Raw genomic sequence first — 20,096 nt, forward strand, 5'->3', positions numbered from 1 at the left:
CTGACAACTTGGATGAAATGGAAAAACTCACGGAAAAACATGTCTGCCAAAGAAGTTGACACAAAAAGAAATAGAAAATCTGAATTATCCTACATCTGTTAAAGAAATCAAATCAAAGGTCTTTTCAAGATCAAGCCCTTATTTCACATCTAATCAGACGTTCGGCACAAGAGACTAAGTCGCGCCGACGCTGGGTGAGAGCCCGGGGGCCTGGGACGGGGCCCGGCGGTGCTGCAGGGCCAGGGGAGGGGCAGCGCCGCCGGGCGGGAGGAGGGCACTCCTGCCTCCCCAGCAAAGACGGCCCCACGGACCTCGGGCCCCACTTTAGTCAGTCTTGAAAGCTTGATCCCCGCTGTGAGCAGGGTCGGGGGGCACAGGTGCGGACACCACGTTCTGCCAGCCGACGGGCTGCAAACGGACGCTACGCGGCCGTCACCGTATTCTCTTAATGCAGCTCAGACCTCCTGCAGCCTCTGAATAGGCAGCGCAGATGGGGACCCGTAAACCTCACGCCCTGCACAGGGGCGACCCCTGGGGGGGCAGCGAGCTGCCAGCCTGTTTTCCAGGTGAGAAGATGCTCAGTCTGTACCAGTGATACTCTGTCATTAGCATCTGTAAACGTTTGCAGGTTCTTAATAGTTCGTGTTAAAAAATATATTCTGAGGCTGCAACAAAGTCGGGCCGAGCGAAAGGCTTCCAGGGAGAGCTGTACCTTGATGGTTTCTGTTCAAGGTCGACCTCAGTTCTAGTTTCATTACTTCATCCTGCAGCCTCCTGGCCTTGGGGAGAAAGGAAGGGGTCAGGTTAGCCTGGCCACGGGGCTGGGGAGGGCGCCGGGTGACGGGTGGGACCTGTCCCCTGGGCCCAGAGCCGCCCTCCCGAGGGGGGGCCCCCCCAGCACGCCTCACCCCCTCTGCTCACCCCGACCCATCAGCTGGGCCAGAAGACGGTGAGATGGAGAACGCAGGGGACCAGGCGGCCAGAGCAAAAGGAGCAGGCCCTCCCGTGTCTGAGGGCAGGTGTGTCTGCGCGGGGCCTCCCCACCCCCGGGGGGCCGTGTCCTCCACGCTCCCCTCCCTCCCCTCGCCGCCCCCTCAGCTCTGTCTCCCTGGGGCATAGCCTGGACCCCCATCTCCAGCCCAGGCCCCCCTGAGACCCCTACGCCACCTCGTCCCCTAAGATGTATCTACCACGATCTTGGGTTAAACTAACACCCAGAGCTTGTGTCGTGAGGCCCAGAGCTTGTGTCGTGAGGCCCAGGGGAACCTCTGCTGCCGTCCACTGAGTACCCACTGCTTCCGGTTTCCTTCCGGCAGAGATGTGTACTCTGTGAGCTGACTGCTCCTTTAAAAACATCCACTTAGTTCCCCAGGCCCGTCCTGTCCTGGGGTCATCCAAGCAGCCTGGCTCCCCTGCAGACCCTCGGGCCGGGCTCCTCCCCCGGGGTCTCTTCCCCGTCTTGGGAGGACACGCCCTCTCTTCCAGCTCCAGAGGGAAGGGAAGGGACGTCCCCAAGTCCCCGCGTGGCGCCTGGCCCAGTCTCTGCATGTGCCCTGTCCCTCCCTGGGGGCTCCAGGACCTCAGAGCCTGTTTGGGATGGTCTGGGCCCATGGCCGCCCGGCAGCCTGGAAACAGCCTGCTTCCTGAACCTCCCTGGGTTTTCCCGTGAGTTTCCAGAGCATCTCGGAGGTCAGGCCTCTCCGGTCGACCCTAGGGTCTGACTCATCTCTGCTTTCCATCCGTCCTTTTGTCTTTGTTCCGCTTCTCGGGGGATTTGCTCGACCTCATCTGGTGATTTAACTTTTAGCGATTCTGGCTGTACTTTCCACTTAACTCGAGTTCTCAGATACCTGAGTGCCCACTCTTGTAACAGCTGGTTTCCATCACTGCCCAGAGGACTTCAATTCGTCTGCACGTTTCCAGTCGGCCGTTTTGGTCCCTCCCTCGAGCGCCCAGCGTCCCGGCTCCCACCCACTCAAGGAGTAGGCACTGAAATGCCGTACCCACTGGGACGCGGCCCTGCTGGTCAGTCAGGATGGGGACAGGGGGGCCCACGAGCCAGGGCTCTGAGGGCATGTGTCTCCGCCAGTTTTCTTCAGGGGCCCCTTCCCACTCTCAAGGCAGGGAGCAGGCGTCCGGCCTGATCCTCGTGGCTCCCGCGCTCAGGAAGGCATCGGGTGGCGCCCCCCTTCCGCGGGAGGACCCACGGGCCCAGACCTCCTTGTTCAACCTCTGAGAGTCCATCCCCCACGCGTCCTGCTGGGTGGACAGGGGAGCTGAGCAGGGTGGTGAGGGTGCTGCGGACCTTCCACCCTCAGCCTCTCCAGTCCTGAGTCCGTGGGCCCCGTGGAACCAGCCATCTCGCTTCTTGCCAGCCTCCCTCTCAGAGGCCCTCGTGTCACACCAGCAGGTGGCTTTCTTCCTCCAGAACCAAGCTGGCCTGTGAATGGTTAGGTTACAGGCTCAGCGGCTGGAACAAAGGCCCAGATGGGGAGGCCGAACCAGGTGCGGCGGTTTATCTGAGGGCTGCTGTCAGCATGGGGACGTTACTCTGCCCCTCACTCCACACTCTCAACCTCAGGGTCTGGGATGGCTGCCCCAGCTCCCACCATCGCCTGTGCATTCCAGCAGGGGGAGGGGAGGACAAGCTCAGGAAGTTCATACACACGTCTACGTCTATTCCTGTCCTGCTGGCCCGACCGTAATCACAGGCCGTCGCATACGCTGCAAGGGGTGTTGGGAAACGTGGCCTCTAGCGGGCGGCCCATGCTCTGTTCGTGATTATGGGAGGAGCTGGCCTCTCCTCTGCCTTTCCTTTGTGCTGACGAGCTGCATCACTTTGCTCCTCTCCTGTTGTCCAGTGGGGCCGCAGGGCAGACTGGAGACTAACCCACGAGAAAAGGGGCCACGCGCACCTGGAGGGAGAGCCTGCCGGGCATCAGCTGGCCCTCTCACCAGATGCAGACCTCCTGGCCTTCCAACCTGATGTGAGCTCCTGGCCGAGGGGCCCACCTTCTCCCACCGGTGGTGCATCAAACGCTGTCGAGACTGTCTTGTGAACCGTGTGCGTGGCTCTCGGGCACCCACACTTCACCCGGGACTTTATTTCTGTAGTTTTCACCCCCCGCCAGAGGGGACATTTGCTACAACTGATGAGCCCAGGCTGACACGTCACCACCCAAGCCCACAGCTGGCCTTAGGGTTCACTCCTAGTGTTGTCCATTCCGTGGCTTTGCACAAACGTACAGTGACACGTATCCATCCTCACAGTGTCATACAGAGCAGTCCCACTGCCCTAAGCAGCGCCTGTGCTCCCCCGTTCGCCCCTCCCTCCCCCCAACCCCTGGCAACCGCTGGTCTCTTTACTGTCTCCATAGTTCTGCCTTTCCCAGAATGTCACAGAGTTGGAATCATACCGTAGGCAGCCTTTTCAGATTGGCTTCTTTCACTTTGTAATAAGCATTTAAAGTGTTTCCCTGTCTTTCATGGCCTCTTAGCTCATTTTGCACACCGAGTAATCTTCCAGCGTCTGGATTGACCACAGTTCATTAGCCCGTTCCCCTACGGAAGGATATCTTGGTTGTTCAGGTTTTGGCAGTTACGAATGAAGCTGCTACACACATTTGCGTGCAGGTTTCTGTGTGGATGTACGTTTTCCACTCCTGTGGGTAAATACTAAGGAGCACAACTGCTGGACTGTATGGTAAGAGTATACTTAATTTTGTAAGAAACCGTCACGCTGTCTCCAAGGTGGCTGCACTGCTCTGTGTTCCCACCTGTGGTGAGTGAGAGTCCCTGCTGCTCCTCAGTCCATGGGCAGCTGGTGTGGTCCGTGTCTGCATCACAGCCATTCTAACAGGTGTGCAGTGCTAGCTCCTTGTTGCTTTAAATTGCATTTCCTAATGAAGTACTTTGTTCAGCACTTTTTCATAAGCATACTTAACATCTATGTACCTTCTCCGGCAAGGTGTCGGTTCAGGTCTGTGGCCCATCATTTAATAGGGTTGTTTGCTTTCTTATTGTTGAGTCTTTAAGGGTTCTTTGCTTATTTTGGACAACAGTGGCTTATCAGATATGTCTCTCGCAACTATTTCCTCCAAGTCTGTGGCTGTCTTATTCTTGACAGTGTCCTGCACAGAACAGAATTTTAAAATTTTAATGAAGTCCAACTTACCATTTTCTTCTTTCACACCTTGATGTTCTATGTAAAAAGGCGTCGCCAACTCAAGGTCATCTAGGTTTTCTATGTTGTCTTCTAGGAGCTTTATATTTTTGCATTTTACATTTAGGTCTGTGACCCATGTTTTTACAGCTTTATTGAGGTATAATTTATATAAAAAACTGTACATATTCAATGTACACAGTCTGGTAAGAGTGATCCACTTTTAGTTAATATTTGTGACGGGTATAAGGTCTGTGTCTAGATTCATTTTTCTGCATGTGGATGTCCGGGTGGCCCAGCACCAGCTGTTGAAAACACTCTCTTTGCTCTGTTTTGTTCCCTTTGCTCATGTGTCAAAGATCAGTTGACTGTATTTGTGTGGGTCCATTTCTGGGCTCTGTCTTCTGTGCCATTGATCTATCTGACTCTTCTTTCACCAACACCACAGCGTCTTGATTGCTGTAACTTTATAGAAGGTCTCGACGTTGGGTAGTGTCAGTCCTCCGACTTTGTTCTTCTTCTTCAATACTGTGTTGGCTCTTTTGGGTCTTTTGCCTCCATATAAACTTTAGAATCAGTTGGTCAATATCCACAGAATAACTTGCTGGGATTTTGACTGAGTTTAAGGTGAATCTATGGATCAAGTTGGGAAGAACTGACATCTTGACAGTACTGAGTCTTCCTATCCATGAACATGGACCATCTCTCCATTTATTTATTCTTCTTTATTTCCCTTCATCAGAGTTTTGTAGTTTTCCTCATATAGATTTTGTGCACATTTTGTTAGATTTACACCTAGCACCATTTTTGGGGTGCTAATATAAATGGTATTGTTTTTAATTTCAAATTCCACTTGTTCATTGCTGGTATATGGTAAGCAATGGACTTTTATATATTAGCCTTGTATTCTGCAACCTTGTTATAATTGTTTACTAGTTCCAGGAATTTTTTGGGTCAATTCTTTGGGACTTTCTACACAGACAATCATGCCACCTAAGAACAAAGATGCTGAGGAGAAACAGTGAGAGGGGACACCCCTGCCTTGTTACTGACCTTGGGGGAAAGCGTCTAGTTTCTCACCATTTAGTATGATGTTAGTGTAGAGTCTCTGTGGATGTCCTTTAACAAGCCGAGGAAGCTCCCCTTTATTCCCAGTTTGCTGAGGGTTTTTATCCTGAATGGGTGTCAGATTTTGTCAAACGCTTTTTTTTTTTGCAGCTACTGATACAATCCTATGATTTTTCTTCTTTAGCCTGTGGATGTGATGCGTCATGTAAACTGGCTTTCAGACGCTGAGCCAGCCTTGCATGTCTGGGGTACATTCCACTTGGTCGTTCGTTATTCTTTTTATACGTTGTTGAATCTGACTTGCTCGTGTTTTGGTGAGGGTTTTTGCATCTTTGTTCATGAGAGAGACTGGTCTGTAGTTTTCCTTTCATGTAATGCCCTTGCTTTTGGTACTGGGGCGATGCTGGCTTCATAGGGTGAGTTACAAAGTATTCCCTCTGCTTCTAGCCTCTGGAAGGGAGCTGACACAATTTCTTCCTTGAATGTTTGGTAGACTTCACCAGTGAACCCATTGGAAAGCTTATTAATTATTGATTCAAGTTCATTAATATGTATCAGTCTATTCAGATCGTTTCTTCTCCTGTTGAGTTTTGGCTGATGGTGTCTTTCAAGGAATTGACTCATTTCAAATAGGTTATGAAATCTGTGAGCACAGAGTTGTTCCCAACACCAAACAGACTTTTGAGCCTCTAATCTGAAGCAGTGCGATGAGACACAGCTGTTCAGAAGCCCTAAGAGGTAGGGTTTGGGGTGTCCAAGAATGAGGTTACTCCCGTCAATGACAGATTTGGAGAGAATAAAGGTTCCTCTGAAGGCAGGGCCGGGAAGGAAAAGAGTCTGAGAAGAGGGGCAGAGTCTGAGCAGGGTGGGGTCTCTACGAAGCAACCCAGCCCCTGCCTGTGTTCCTTCCCCCCATCCCTGTGGGCCCCAAGAGAGGGGACAATAGTGACAGAGCCCTCGGCGGGCGGTGGGGACGATGCTGCTAGCCCTGGGGCAGCAGACCCGGGAGAGGGGCTCTGGGCCACCGCGCCGGGGTGAGACACACGGCTCAGAACAGGCCCACGAGCTGGGGCCTGGGTGCTGGGAGGACAGACAGGTGCTCCTGCGGCTGGGAGAGCGAGTGCCCGCGGGCAGCGGGGGCAGCTGATGGGGATGCGTGGAGGCCTGGGTGCTCGCGGGGAGGGTGGGGTGGGGGTGGGGTGGGCTGACTATGTGCTGGGCAGGGCAGGAAGGTGTCTCCTCCATCTCTGCGTCACTCTCGTAACGGCGGACACTCCAGACACGCAGTAGGTGCTTATCTACGTCTGTGGGATGGACTGACTGATGCTGGTGGCAACCTTCCTGCCACACAGACGTGGGCGTGCCGGGAGGACCACAGCCGCGGGTCCGTCCAGTGGTGCGGCACCCGGGGGCGCACGCTTGCGGGAATGTTTCCTTATCCTCTGACCACCCGTGATGCTGGGAAGACTCCACAAGTTTAGAGAACGTGTGGTTCCCTTCGAGTTTTAATCAAATCTTATTTTCAAGTCGAGCTGACAAATACTTACAATTTCCAAGTCCTGCGTGGCCCTCCCTATCTCCTCGAGAGGTGCCGACCCTCGGAATCTGCTTCTTCGTTCCCGCAGTTGCTGGATGTGCTGTTTCCGCTTTTCCTCTCGGAAGGCACTGGGGAAACAAAGGGCAGCGAGGAAAGGATTCTGCCTGAACACGGAGGGAGAATTTTCCCTTTCTCCTTCTGGCCAAAACAGCAGTCCCGGGGCTGGTCGGCCGGCCCCGGCTGGGCACCAGCCCCCAGACAGACAGGCAGGCTGCCTTTTCCGCCCCCGCCTGCCCTCACAGCTGCCAGACCAGCTCACGAAAGATGTTGCACACCGAGGACACTGCACGCTCTGCACGCGAAGGAGAAGGTGTGTCTTTGTTTTCATATGAAACACACAGCTTTAATAAACCCTCAAAGAGAGGAACAGAGCACGGCCTCAAGTAGGATTTTAGACACGTCGTCTGCTCGGTATGGCCCAGAGCCCTCCCGCGGGATGTCGGGCGCTCAGTGGGAAGGGCGGCAGAGCCTGGTGGGTCCCCGGCCGGGCCTCCCGAGACCCCGCCCCACCAGCACAGCGGCCTCCTGAGGCCTGCAGGACAGACGGCTGGGTGAAGGGCCTGCCCGCCCAGCATCTCAGAGCCCAGCTCTCAGGAAATCCTGTCCACGGCGCAGGGGCGTCCGTGTAGATGTCGTCTGCTGTGGCTTGCTGAGGGCCCACGGGGGCGACGGAAGTTCCCCGGAGGACATGAGAGCACATTCCAACCCACGTGGCTGGGTTAGCCCCAGGCGCAGACCTATGACGTTTCCCCGATTTCCAGGGGGGAGGGAGAAGGAATGAGCCCTCTGCCGTCCACAGGTCACAGCGTGATGACCTTCCCCCAGGCCCTCAGACCAGAGCTGGTGCCCGTGGTGGGAGCAGTGCCAGGGCCCAGGGCAGGCGGGTCCCCCCACCCCGAGCCCCCCGGTTTACTTCAGCTGTGGCCTCTGAGCCCATGGAGGTGCCTCCCTGCGGTGGGCCTGGTGCAGACGGGGGCGGCGGGAAGGCGGGGAGGGCAGCGCGGAGCCCCCTCGGTCATTCCTGGTGCGGACTCTGGGTCGGCAGGGGGCCGAGGGCAGAGCGCCCGGCGGCAGGGCAGCATCAGCGCAGGAGGACGAGGGCTCGCCAGGACCCTAAGCAGCCGCTGTCCCGGGGGGGCGAGGGGCGGAAAGGGCGGCGATCTAGGGGTCGAGTGGACACTGCGGGAGTGAGAGCTGAAAAGTGGCGGCATGGCGGCTCTCCTGCTTTTTGTCCCTGAGTGTACCTGGACCTGCAGGAGGGGCCCAGGGCACGCCGGGGGTGAGGTGGGGGGAGCGGGAGAGATGCATCTGCAGGGGGAGGTCGGAGGGCGCCGCGTCCAGCAGAACGGAACGAGACCCGGTGCCCACCTCATTTCCTCACTTGCTTGCAATTATCTCTCTTTGCTTTGTCTCAGTTTCCCAGGCGGATGCATCGGTATTTTCTCATGACCTATCAGGTCAGTGGCAAAGGGAACCTTGGGCGCCACCTGGAAACGCAGCGAGAGGGTTTCAGGAATCCGGGAATACACAGCCGCTAACACCAAGGCGGCTTCGGGTGCAGCACACTCGTGCCCCACAAGCTGGGGTCCCCAACCCTTGGCCTGGGCTGGCCGGCGGTGCAGGGTGAGGGCAGAGCGCAGGACACGGGGCAGGTGGACAGCTCCTCAGCGGCCCGGGGGCGCCAGCGCAGCAGATGGAAACACTCTGCAGGGGCCCCGCGCCTCTCGTACGGCTCTGTGTTAAATCACTACGTCAAGCTAACACACGAGGGCTCACACCTGACTGATAAAGTGGGGAAAGCAGAAGAAGCCTCGCCGTCGGAAAACCCGAATGACAGATTCACCAGCTTGGATCAGTGGCACAACAAACTGACACAAAGCAACTGAAAACGTGCAGAAAGTAACCCAGTGCTGGCTTTCCTGCTACAGTAAGACTGCTGTGACTCCGAGTGCGAAGGAGGGCCTCCTGCACGCGTGCAGGCACGGCTGGAGCTTAGGTGCGTCCCGCTAACTAGCTCCCTACCCCCATGCCCGGCGCCCAAGGCCAGGCAAGCTCCGATGCTCTCAGGGACCCTGCGAGCTCCAGATGGCTACCGTCCAGCGCCTCCTGCAGGATGCTTTCTCTGCTCTCCCCAGCAGCCGCCACGGGTTTTACTGGGTGGAGGGGCCATGTCCAGGGGCAGAGGAAGACAGGGTAGTTCTGTCGTGGTTCTGGAAACTCTCCGTAAGAATTCACAGGCCACCTCAATTTATTTTGAAAACAACAAATTCCTTAAAACTTGTAGGTTGCAGCATTACACAAAATATGTTGAAATAGCGCTACAAATGCTAGCGAATTCCTCATTTCTAGGGCCCGCGGACGTCACACCTGGATTTCTGGTCAGCTGGACCTGGTGTGTCTCATCTGGATTTGCTCACCCACGTCTTCAAAGTGGCCCCCCGTCTCCCACCCGATTCCCCTTTCCCTGGTTCTCTATCTACCAGGTCTGCCTTTCCAGAGCCTTCCTTTTCCCTCCTCCCTCCTTGGGCCACAACTGGATGTCTGGTCGGAGCCCTCCTGCACCCTGACCTCCTCGGCTTCCACGCCAGGCCCCGTGCTGCTGAGGGTGCCCGACACCCTGCTGCTGGGGGTATGTCCTCACTGCTCTGCTGGGGTGCCCGGGGCTTCCTGAGGACCTGTGACCTCTGCCACGTCCCACCCCAGCCATCCCGTGGCAGCCTCGTCCTGCCCCGGGGGCCCTGGTACGATCCCGCCTTCAGCGCCAGAAACCGGGGTCCCTGCGCCCATGTGACAAGGACGTGAGTGGAAACACACCAGGGCCCTTGACCAGCGCTGCCCGCTACTGCCCCCCCACCCCCCCGAACGGACAAGTCTGAGAACCAGACCGAGCCTGCGCTCCTCAGGCAGCTTTAGACCTGTGCTTGTCTGTCTGTCTGTGGGTCGGGGCAGCACAGCTGCTGCAGGGACAGGGCGCGTGCGGGTCCTGGGGAGGCGAGGGGGATCAGAGCAGGGCTTATCTGCCCGGTCACCTCTAAGCGGGTTACCAGGGCGGGACCTGTCCGCCTGCGTCGTCAGCTCCACCCCAGCACCTGTCTGACTCTTAGAAGGACCTAGCGCCAGGGAAGGCTGGGAGAGAGGAGGGAGGATGGAGGGGGTTGGATGGGCAGGGGAGGGGAGCAGAAACCACGTCCGACCTTTCCTCTGCTCTGCTCCCCCCTATGCTGCCAGGCTGCAGACGCAGCAGAACTGAAACTACCTGCTGGCTGCCTGGGAGCCGGCACACACGCTGTCATTAATCAGGGTTCTCCTCAACAGTGCTCCAACACAGGGAAAAGAACTAAAGCCACTAGGTGTACTTCCTAAAGTCAGACATTTATCTTTAAAACCTTTAGAAGTATATGATTTGGACTGAAACCCCAGCCATATCTTACTGTTATCACAAAGTACAGAGGAGGGAGGGCCCTGCACCCTGCGGAGCAGGCGAGGAGGACGGCGCCGTGTTAGTGGCTGAGAGTGGCTCGACCCCGAGTTTTTTGTTTTGTTTTGTTTTACTTTTTGGCCGTGTTCTGTGGCATGTGGGACCTTAGTTCCCTGACCAGGGATAGAACCCGGGCCCCCTACACTGGAAGTGCAGAGTCTAAAGCACTGGACAGCCAGGGGAGTCCCTTGACCCCGAGCTTCATATGTTGAGCGTCAAGCAGACGAGGGCTAGTCTTCAGGCCAATAAAATGGATCCAGAGGCCACTGGCACAGCTGCCGGGTTTAGAGCATCGTAAAAAATGAAAATGCAAGGCCTTTTATAAAGGGGGTGATGAGTCAGGAGGCTCAGGCCCCCTGCCCATGCGGGAGGAGTCTTCCCTTCCCTTCCTGCTTTCAGGCTCTGGGGGGCAGGACGTGGGCGACCCCACAGAGCACACGGGTGCAGCCGGAACGCGGGAGGGCCTGGTGCGGCCGGGGGACAGAGGATGCGGTGGGCGTGCAGACGATGCTTTTGTGGGTTCCACAAACCCACGTCTTTGTACGACAGGCCTGTGATCCGACTGCTTTATTTCTGTGAGGCGGGACACCGGAAGTCTTCCAAGAAATCAGTATTTTTAACTTTACTAGACATTTCCAAGCAGCTGACGCCCTGGCAGCAGCAGTGGCCGGCAGCCTGCTGCCCGAGGCCTCTGTTCTGCCGGCCACTTCCCGAGCGGTGCTCGTGGGTGTTCACACCCGGAGCTCCGAGCAGCCGAGCTTCTTTTCTGAATTTACCGCCACTGGGGCTTCCTCACCTGTGAACTGCCTGTCCTACACTTTGCCCGTTTCTCTACTGCATTCTTTAATTTAAAAAATCTACTTGTGGTTTTTCTTTATATTTTAGATATTAATCTTTTGTTACAAACATACGTCACAAATATTTCCCCCTATCTTTTGACTTTAATTATAGTATTTTAGGCCATATAAAATATTTAAGTTTTATGAAGTAAAGATTTCCTGCTGTGAGTTTCAGAGCTTCTAAATTTCCTATCTAACTTATGGGATGTTGTGCTACTCCAGGTTATACAGACATTTGTCAATTTCCACGCTGTAAAACATAGTGACCACCTTTCTCTGTAATATACAAAAATACACACAATGGGATAAGCTGCTTCTTGCACAGTATCACAGAAGTCGTTTCTAGCTGGAGTGACCCACATACAAAAGACAGTTAGCGCCGGCAATGCCGCGCCCATGGGCACTGCAGCCACATGACAGAAGCAACTCTCGCATTTGTGGATGGATGGACGGAGAAGAAAATGTGCCCGTCCACACGATGGAATATCATTCAGCCTTAAAAAGGAAGGAAATTTTGACACAGGCTACGATACAGATGAACCTTGAAGACGTTATGCTCAGTGAAATGAGCCAGACGCAAAGGGACCAATGCCGTGTGATTCCACCCACAGGAGGTCCCCACGGGAGCCAAATACAGAGACAGAAAGTAGAGGGCGGGGCTGGGGGCCGGGGGAAGTGGGGTGAGGACTTGGTGTTTAACGGGGACAGAGTTTCCGTTTGGGAAGACGAGAAAGTTCTGGAGACAGATGTGGTGACGGTTACACAGTGGGACTGTCCTAAATGCCTCTGAACTGTACATTTAACGACGGTCAAGATGGTACGTTTTATCATATGTTACGCGTATTTAAGCCCGAGTGACCTGCAGTGGCTCCCCATCCGACAGCCACCATGGTCATAATGATGCTTAAATACCACCCTGGAGGCGGGAGGGGGGAGAAGGTGCACCAGTCTGCCCAGAGCTCCAGCTGCCCCGGGGGTCCATGGTCTCTGGGGGTCATCTTAACAATCCTCTCTGTGGTCTGCGGGGAGAGGAGGTGCCCTCGCTGTCATGAAGAGGCTGAGGGGGCCTGGGCAGAGGGGAAATCGCCCTTCCGCTGCGGTCATGTGGCGTGTGGCCTGGACTGGGGACCGAGTCCAGCCTGGGAGCCCTGAGCCCGCCATCGTGAGCCCCTTCTGTCCACCCCTGATCAGCACCCAGGAAGCAGGAGCGGCTGGGGACCAGGCAGAAGGACAGGAGGCCAGCATGATCGCGCGTGGCCAGCCCCAGAAGCCAGGGCCGGGCTGCCTAGGGGTCTGGTGGGACGGGGGCGCCTGCATAGTCCGGCCAGCGGGTGTCTGGAGCCCAGGAGCCCGTGCAGGTCGAGGCAGACGTTCATGTCCCACCCCTGCTCTGAAGACACACAGACGGGGGGGCCCAGCAGGTAAGGGCAGAGGAAGCGGCGTGCAAAGGCACCGGGCAGAGAGGAGGGACAGCAGGGAGGCTCTGGGCCCTGGCGAGGGTGGGGTCGGGGTGACTTCGTTATGCCGGGCTCACGAGCAGGGGTGAGTGGCTGCCGTGATCAGAGCGGGAGCAGAGCGAGGAGAGGCCTGGACGCCAGGACAGAGCCGCCTCAGGGAGCTCGAGCACAGAGAGGACCGGACAGGCCTCGGGACGGCCCTCCGGGTGAGGACAGACAGCCTCTCACCGGACCTGGGAACAAGGAGGTCAGAGGAGTCCCCAGGAGGGCACGAGCACAGCTCCCCCAGAGGAGGGCGAGGGGCAGTGACGCTCCCTCCACGTGGCCAGCCAGCCTGAAGCCCACGCAGGAGGAGTGCGGGGCGGCTGTGGGGGGGCGGCTGGGGTCCGAGTGCCACAGGGAGGCTCCCGGGAGGCCGGGAGTGGGCACCGGGGCTGCAGAGGGGTGGCTGGTAGAGGCTGGGGAACAGGGAGGACGAGCCCGGGCCAGGGCGGGGTGCTGGGAGGCCCACTGGTGGCCTGCTTTCTAAGGGGAGGTCGCTGCTGGCTGAGTGGCAGAGGCCGGTGAGCGGTCAGGCTTTGCAGAGCAGGCAGCCTCCTTCACCCGTGAGCCTGGACACAGGCAGCCGCACCACCCCTCGGGGCTGAACGGGCTGCCCCCCGCAGACGTACCAGGTTCCTCCGTGGGGTCGGGAGGTGGCTGAGCCCCTCCCTCCTCCTCTGCATCCTCCTGGGCCAGCACCCTCCACTCCTGCAGCGCTCGCCTGTCTCTGGAGGACACAGCGGAACACGGATGTTGTTGTTAAAAGCAGCTTCGTGCGCAGCTTACAAAGATTTCTTTTAAGATTTTCTTTGATGTGGTCTAAAAAAAGACCATTTTTAAAGTCTTTACTGAATTTGTTACAATATTGCTTCCGTTTCATGTTTTGGTTTTTTGGCCGCGAGGTATGTGGGATCTTAGCTCCCTGACCAGGGATCAAACCCACACCCCCTGCACTGGAAGGTGAAGTCTTTACCACTGGACCTCCAGGGAGGTCCCTACAAGGATTTCTACTGTCACTTTTTTTTTTTTTTTTTTTTTTTGCGGTACGCGGGTCTCTCGCCGTTGTGGCCTCTCCCGTTGCGGAGCACAGGCTCTGAACGCGCAGGCTCAGCCGCCATGGCTCACGGGCCCAGCCGCTCCGTGGCATGTGGGATCTTTCCAGACCGGGGCACGAACCCATGTCCCCTGCATTGGCAGGCGGATTCTCAACCACTGCGCCACCAGGGAAGCCCATCTACTGTCACTTTTAAAGCTTCACACAAAAGCCCTTCACTCCTGATCCCGTGGCCGGACACACGGGCAGCCTGGGGGCTCCGAAACGCACGTGTGGGCAGAGCTCCCTGGGCGGGGACAAGCCAGGCCCCGCCCAGCCCCTGCCCAGTGAGGCACCAGGACACTTTTCAGGGAAGGCCCGGTCGGGGTCGTGGCCATGAGCTCCACAGCAAAGGCTTCAGGCATTCACTGGTCTGCACGGGGCCCAGGGGATGCTGACCGGTCCACTTCCTCTCAGACGCCCGAGCCTCACCTAAGAGCGTGAGCCCTGTCTCTCCAGCCCCGTCACCCGCGGTGTCACTGTGCTGTTGGCTGCGTCTCGCCCACTGCACTGCGAACTGCCCACGGCAACGCCCAGGGGACTTGCTGCCCACGCGAGCACAGAGGCGCCGCAACGCTGGGGAGCCTCTGAGCTGAGCAGAAGCCACCCCTGCCCAGGCTGCGGCTGTGGCGACGGGGCCGGGACGGGGCCAGGGCTTCATCCGCCACGCACTCTGGGTCTGGATGCTACGTCTCCAGCCTGGGTCTCCACCTGCCTGTCTGACCCCATTCCTGGATCTTCCACGGAGTCCCATGGTCAGCGCCCTCCCATCCCACCTGCACATCTGGCCCTCGGTCTCCCCTCTCAGCAGAGCCCTCCATCGTGGGCCCAGACCCTGGCCACCATCCCAGACTCACCCTGGCCTCTCCCGCTGCCCGCGTCGGGGGCCCTTTTGTGCCCAGGGTCACAGCAGCTGGGCCCTCCTGGGCTCTGGCCGCTGCCCTGCGAGAGCCTCTGTCCTATCTCCACGATGAGGCGGGAGATCGGTGTTGGCAGAATCTGGCTACGTGCTCCCCCAGCTCCAGGCCCGAGGGAGGGCCGGGCACCCCCTCTGCACCCCTGCAGAGCCCGCCTCGCCTGCGAGGCTGCTTCCCGAGCCCCCAACCCAAGCCGGTGCTCCGCGTGGAACTGTGGCTCTGTGACATCAGGGGCGGTGCTCCTGGGCGCAGGGGCCTGTCTTTGTCTCTGCCACCTCTTGGGAAGTGGGCTGGAAGGTTCCTCAAGAGGCACAGGGCAGCGTTCTCAGGGGCACAGGTAACCAGGAAGTGTGACGTGCTCCGCGGGGCTGTGTGGAGACTAAGCCACTGGACGGGGTCCCCACGCTGTTGCCAAGGAGGCCACCGAACGTGGTCTCGGGGCCCACGGCACAGAAACCACGGAGAGAGCTGCTGCTCGCCCTTTGATTCAAGAGCTGCCCTCAGCGAAGGCGGGCGGCACCCTGGGCACTGGCGAGCCCGACCTGGGGGGAGGGGCACGTCCTGCCCGGCCTCCCGAGGTCCCCAGCCAGGTGCCCACCGGAGCCAGAGGGTGTGGACGGTGGCCGCGGGGGCAGCTGAGCCTCGGAGACAGAAGTGCTTAGCAAGTGGGGGCGGGGGGGGTGGTGCTGACCTTCCACAGCCGGGCAGCAGCGGGACCTGCCTGGATGCAGGGCAGAGGGCCGTCGGGACGCACAGTGAGGGCCCACTCCCGCCCTGCAGCCTGGACTCCCGCAGAGGGACACTCTGGGGCGTGGCCCGCGACCACCATGGCCCTGGGGGCCCAGGCCATGCAGTCACATCTGAGCCTCGCTGTCGGATGGCTGCGTCCTTGCCGTCAGGATGCCAGCCCCAGGGCAGGGCCACTGTGCACCCTGACCAGGTCTGAGGGCCTAACGTCACCCAGCCTCTCCCTGAAGGACATGAAACCCGACTTGAAAAGCACGTCTGGTGTCGGGACCACCGCGCTGGCCCATTAGAACACGTGCCCTGAGGACCATCTGCATCCGCAGGGCCCCAAGAGAAAACACTCAGGCGGGTGATGTCAGGAGGGTCTATTCGCAAGGTGGAGTAGGGGCCCTGCTAGGAGGATGGGCGGCAGCCACCCCGGGACCCTGGGGTGAGGGAAGGAAGGGCTGCCGGCACCCAGCAGCGGGAGCGGTGGGCAGGGCAGAGGGACCCTGCCTCCCTCCCCGCTTCTCTCTGACCTCCCGCCGGAGCCCCCCCCCCGGCCGAACACAACCAGAAGGTGGAGGGCGCCGTCCACGCCAGCCGGCCTCGCGGGCCCAGAGCGTGGTGGAGACAGGCGGTTGGTGGGGCTGGAGGACAGAGGGGACAGAGGGGACAGTGAGGACAGGGCCCGAGCTGGCCCCGCACCGAGGCCGGCCGAGCCAGCAACGGCCCCGCGGGGCAGAGGCAGGGGTGCACCCCCGACAGGCACGGTATTTTTAAGCCACTTTTCTTAAACAAGACCTGAAGCTGGGTGATTGACAGGAGAGGACGGGTAGAGGAAGAGCAAGGGACCAGAGGAGGGAACAGGGCAGAGGCGGGGCGGCGAACTTGAGGGCCTGCAGCCGCCCAGGGCACACGGCCCGCGAGGAGCAGCTTCCAGGCGAGGCCAAGCCCGCCCCGCTGCCCCCGACCTCACCTCCTGCGCTGCTCCATCTGGGCTGATACTCTCTTCCGGCAGGCCAGTGCGGCCCCGGGCCTGCTGCCGTGGGGCCACCTCGGGCAGGACGCTCTTGAAGGAGGGCGTCCTCGTCCTACGATGATACCAGGGCGTCAGCCGAGCACCGCACTGAGCCCCGTGACGGCCCCGAGGGTGAGTTCAGGGCCGCGGGCTGGCTGCACGGAGATGCCCCGACGGTCACAGACAGTTGCCACCCCCAGAATCCACAACGTAGGCGGGGTCGGCCGTCAGGGCCTCCACCCCGCTCCCCGGGCCAGGCCATGGCTGGACCTACACCTGGGACCGGTGAAACTGTGCCATGCCGGGAAAAGGCTCGCACTGACTTGGACGAGGTACCAACTTGGTTTCGGGGGTCTGTGGGCCGGGGAGACCTGCCCTGCACACCTCCAGCCCTCCCAGGGCTACGGCCAGGTAATCACACTTGAACAAGGTTTTACTTTGAAAAATTTTCAAACCTACAGAACAGGTGAAACAACAGTGCAGTAGACACGTGCACACCTTGCACGCGGATCAGAGCTCTTCAACCTGTTTTCCAATAGTGCCCAATGGCGGCCTTCTCAGACGGGCCCTTCCTCACTGTCCCGCCACAGAGTTTTACCAGACACCGGCACGTGTGTTCACACCACCCGCAGGGCCACAGACCGGAGCGGCTGCTAACCATGTTCTGTGCCCTGGACGTGACATCACCGCCCTTGCCGACGTATGAGCTGTATTCCCCAATGTTACTGGGTCACGTTCTCTCTGTATATTCACACATCCACACACGTGTGCACACCCCCCCCCACCCCCCCCCCAACAGGATTTGAGTTTTTGTCTCGTGTAACCTCTTCCTCTGAGCCTGTTTTCTGGGTAACTTTAACCTAAACCAGGCCTGGCATCTGCCGTGTAACGAACGATGGCGACGTGGACATACGTCCACCCGACGTCTTAACAGAGAATCACAAAATGATATTACAGCTGCGCAGAGATCAAGAAAGTACACCTTTGCTTTCAACTTTTACCTGAAGACGGGTCTCGGGCGGGGTCGCCGCTTCTCCTTGTCGCTCAGCACCGCCGTGAGGGCTGGGGGCAGCTCCGCTGGCAGGCGCTGGCGCTCCAGAACCTCCGCTTGCTGGTTCTCCACGATCTCCTGCCTCAGCTTCCAAAAGCGCCGGATCTCCTCCTCGCTCGGCCAGTCCTCCGGAGGCTCGGCGGACCTTCTGCACTCACGCAGGTCTAGTTTTCCCACAGGTGGGAAAAAGCCTGCCTTTTCTGTTAACATGGTTCCCTCTGCCTCCTGAGAATGAATGGCTTCTTCGTTGGGGTCCCGCTCTGCGGATAAATCCACCAGGGGAGGTGGCGCCTCACTTACGCTCATCTTTTTAACTGGGGAAATCGACAGTGAATAAAAGGCCATTTTAGTAGACTGTACGTCCACGCCTGAGACGCGCGCAAACCTGGAGCCTGCTCCCTGCGCAGAGGGCTGGGTAGGGGCTGGTCCCTGTGCCCCAGGCCCTCACACTGCACATAAATCCATATAAATGAAGATATTTGCCCCATCCAGACCTTCTAGTATCTGCTTCTAATTGATGTTCAGCCCACACACCTGTATTTTTTACTGCAATGCTTTTGCTGCCTTTTAAACACTTTGATCTCTAGTAAAGTTATGGGAGAGAAAATTGGCCCACTGCGTATTCATCCACAATTTGTGCCAGATCCCTCATCGGGCGTTAGGGCCACAGCTTCCCAGAGACGGGTGTCACCTGGCCTCACAAGGTCTCCTTTCCCTGGACGTGCAGGGACACAGACGTGCTGACAGCCCGGTGGCCTGGGCCTGGAGCTGTGCGAGGGTGTGAGGGTGTGAGGGTGCGGGGCTTGCCCACCAAGCCTGGCCTCAGCCCTGGGGCAGGCTCTCTAGACCCAGCAGCCCCCTGTGTTCTTAAACACATTGAAACAGCCTTGTCCTGTCCAAGTTACCTTCTTGTACGGAGTGAATTCATTTTCAGCCTTTCAGTCTAATTTATTTAGCTATTTTCTACCTTTTTTTTCTAGTTGATTATGTATCTATTATACTTGAACCAGTATAGCCCTCTTTGTATAAATACATATAGAAACTACAATTGGGGTTGAAAGACAATGGGTTTTAATTACACAATAAAATATTAAATTCTACAAAATATGTTCAGTGTCAGTGGTTTACAACTTTGTTTCCTGAAGCAAAAACTTTTCTTTCACATTTTTCGGAGAGTGTGGAATCCAAACAGGAGAACCAGGTGAGCACCTGGATGTCACGTGCTGGCATGACTGCAACCGCCTCATGGGACCCCAGGCCCAGGTCTCCTCCCAAGGGACCGCCAAGGGCGGCCGAGCAGGACATGCTGTGTCTGCACCAGGCACGGCACACGCGAGTCCAGGATGGCGAAGTCCTGACCACTACACGCTGGGGATCAGTGTTTTTAAAGAAAAACAGTTCACAAAGTGGGCAAAGATATGCTTTAAAAAATCCTAAGGAGTGACTAGAAATGAATGTATTTGTCCAATTTGCTTGTGGACAATCGACTTAGAGCCAGAGGCGAACTGGACCCATAGTGACACCAAACAGAAGGAGGGTGAATGCCAGCAAAGATAGTTTTTAAAGTCAAGCAAAATGGCAAAACACAAAAACTGTAAACGGGGACTTCCCTGGTGATGCAGTGGTTAGGAATCCGCCTGCCAATGCAGGGGACACGGGTTTGAGTCCTGGTCCTGGAAGATCCCACATGCCACGGAGCAACTAAGCCCGGGTGCCACAACTACTGAAGCCCACGTGCCTAGAGCCCACGTGCCACACGAGAAGCCACTGTACCACAATGAAGAGCAGCCCCCGCTCGCCACAACTAGAGAAAGCCCACGTGCAGCAACGAAGACCCAACGCAGCCAAAAATAAGTAATAAGTAAATAAATAAATTTATAAAAACAAAACCAAACAAACTGCTGAAAATTAAACAAAAATAGAAAAAAGATGTATTACTTCTAAGGGAAAACCAGTAAGACTGCTGACTTTTCGACAGACGATGGAGTCCACAAGACAATAAAGGTATTTCTAAAGCAGTCACGATGCCTAAAGTCTAGGAGCCTATACAGTCTGCTAAAACAACCTTCAAAAATGAAGGGAAGGGCTTCCCTGGTGGCGCAGTGGTTGAGAGTCCGCCTGCCGATGCAGGGGACGCGGGTTCGTGCCCTGGTCCGGGAAGATCCCACATGCCGCGGAGCGGCTGGGCCCGTGAGCCATGGCTGCTGAGCCTGCGCGTCCGGAGCCTGTGCTCCGCAACGGGAGAGGCCACAACAGTGAGAGGCCCACGTACCGCAAAAAAAAAGAAGGGAAAATAAAGATGACCTTTTAAAATCCTGAAATAATTCATTACAATAAGACTCAATATAACACAAAAGACAGCTCTTTAGGCCAACACCGTCATCGCAGATGGAAGCACGAAACTTCAAGAGGAGACGAAGAGTACCAGAAGGGCGACCGTGTGAGCAAACAAAATAAGACAGTTCAAAGAGTGTCTACTGGATCCATTACACATATCAAAGCAAAATTCACGAAAACAGCAGCACAGAAGACAGGAGGGAGGCAATGGAGCTAACCGTTCACTGGAGAATGAACAGAAATGAACACACAACAGCTGTCCACATCCGCATGGACAAGCCTGGAAGACATCGTGCTGAGCCCCCAAA

The 20,096-nt window shown here is 57.3% G+C and overlaps 1 protein-coding gene across 1 annotated transcript in view; it reads right to left on the reverse strand.

The window, feature by feature from the left end:
• Positions 1-632: 632 nt before the first annotated feature.
• Positions 633-20,096, reverse strand: part of LRRC27 (leucine rich repeat containing 27) — a gene marked incomplete at its 3' end in the record, with an annotated part of 28,767 nt that continues 9,303 nt past the window's right edge. The window contains 9 exon segments of the mRNA XM_082854434.1: positions 633-779; positions 6,778-6,895; positions 12,830-12,834; positions 12,947-13,059; positions 13,273-13,370; positions 15,345-15,486; positions 15,795-16,029; positions 16,359-16,473; positions 17,402-17,765. Coding sequence (XP_082710560.1) covers positions 633-779; positions 6,778-6,895; positions 12,830-12,834; positions 12,947-13,059; positions 13,273-13,370; positions 15,345-15,486; positions 15,795-16,029; positions 16,359-16,473; positions 17,402-17,765 — 1,337 coding nt within the window.

This window comes from Leucopleurus acutus, assembly GCF_964270905.1.
Source record: "Leucopleurus acutus genome assembly, chromosome: 14".
Taxonomy (NCBI): Eukaryota; Metazoa; Chordata; class Mammalia; order Artiodactyla; family Delphinidae; genus Leucopleurus; species Leucopleurus acutus.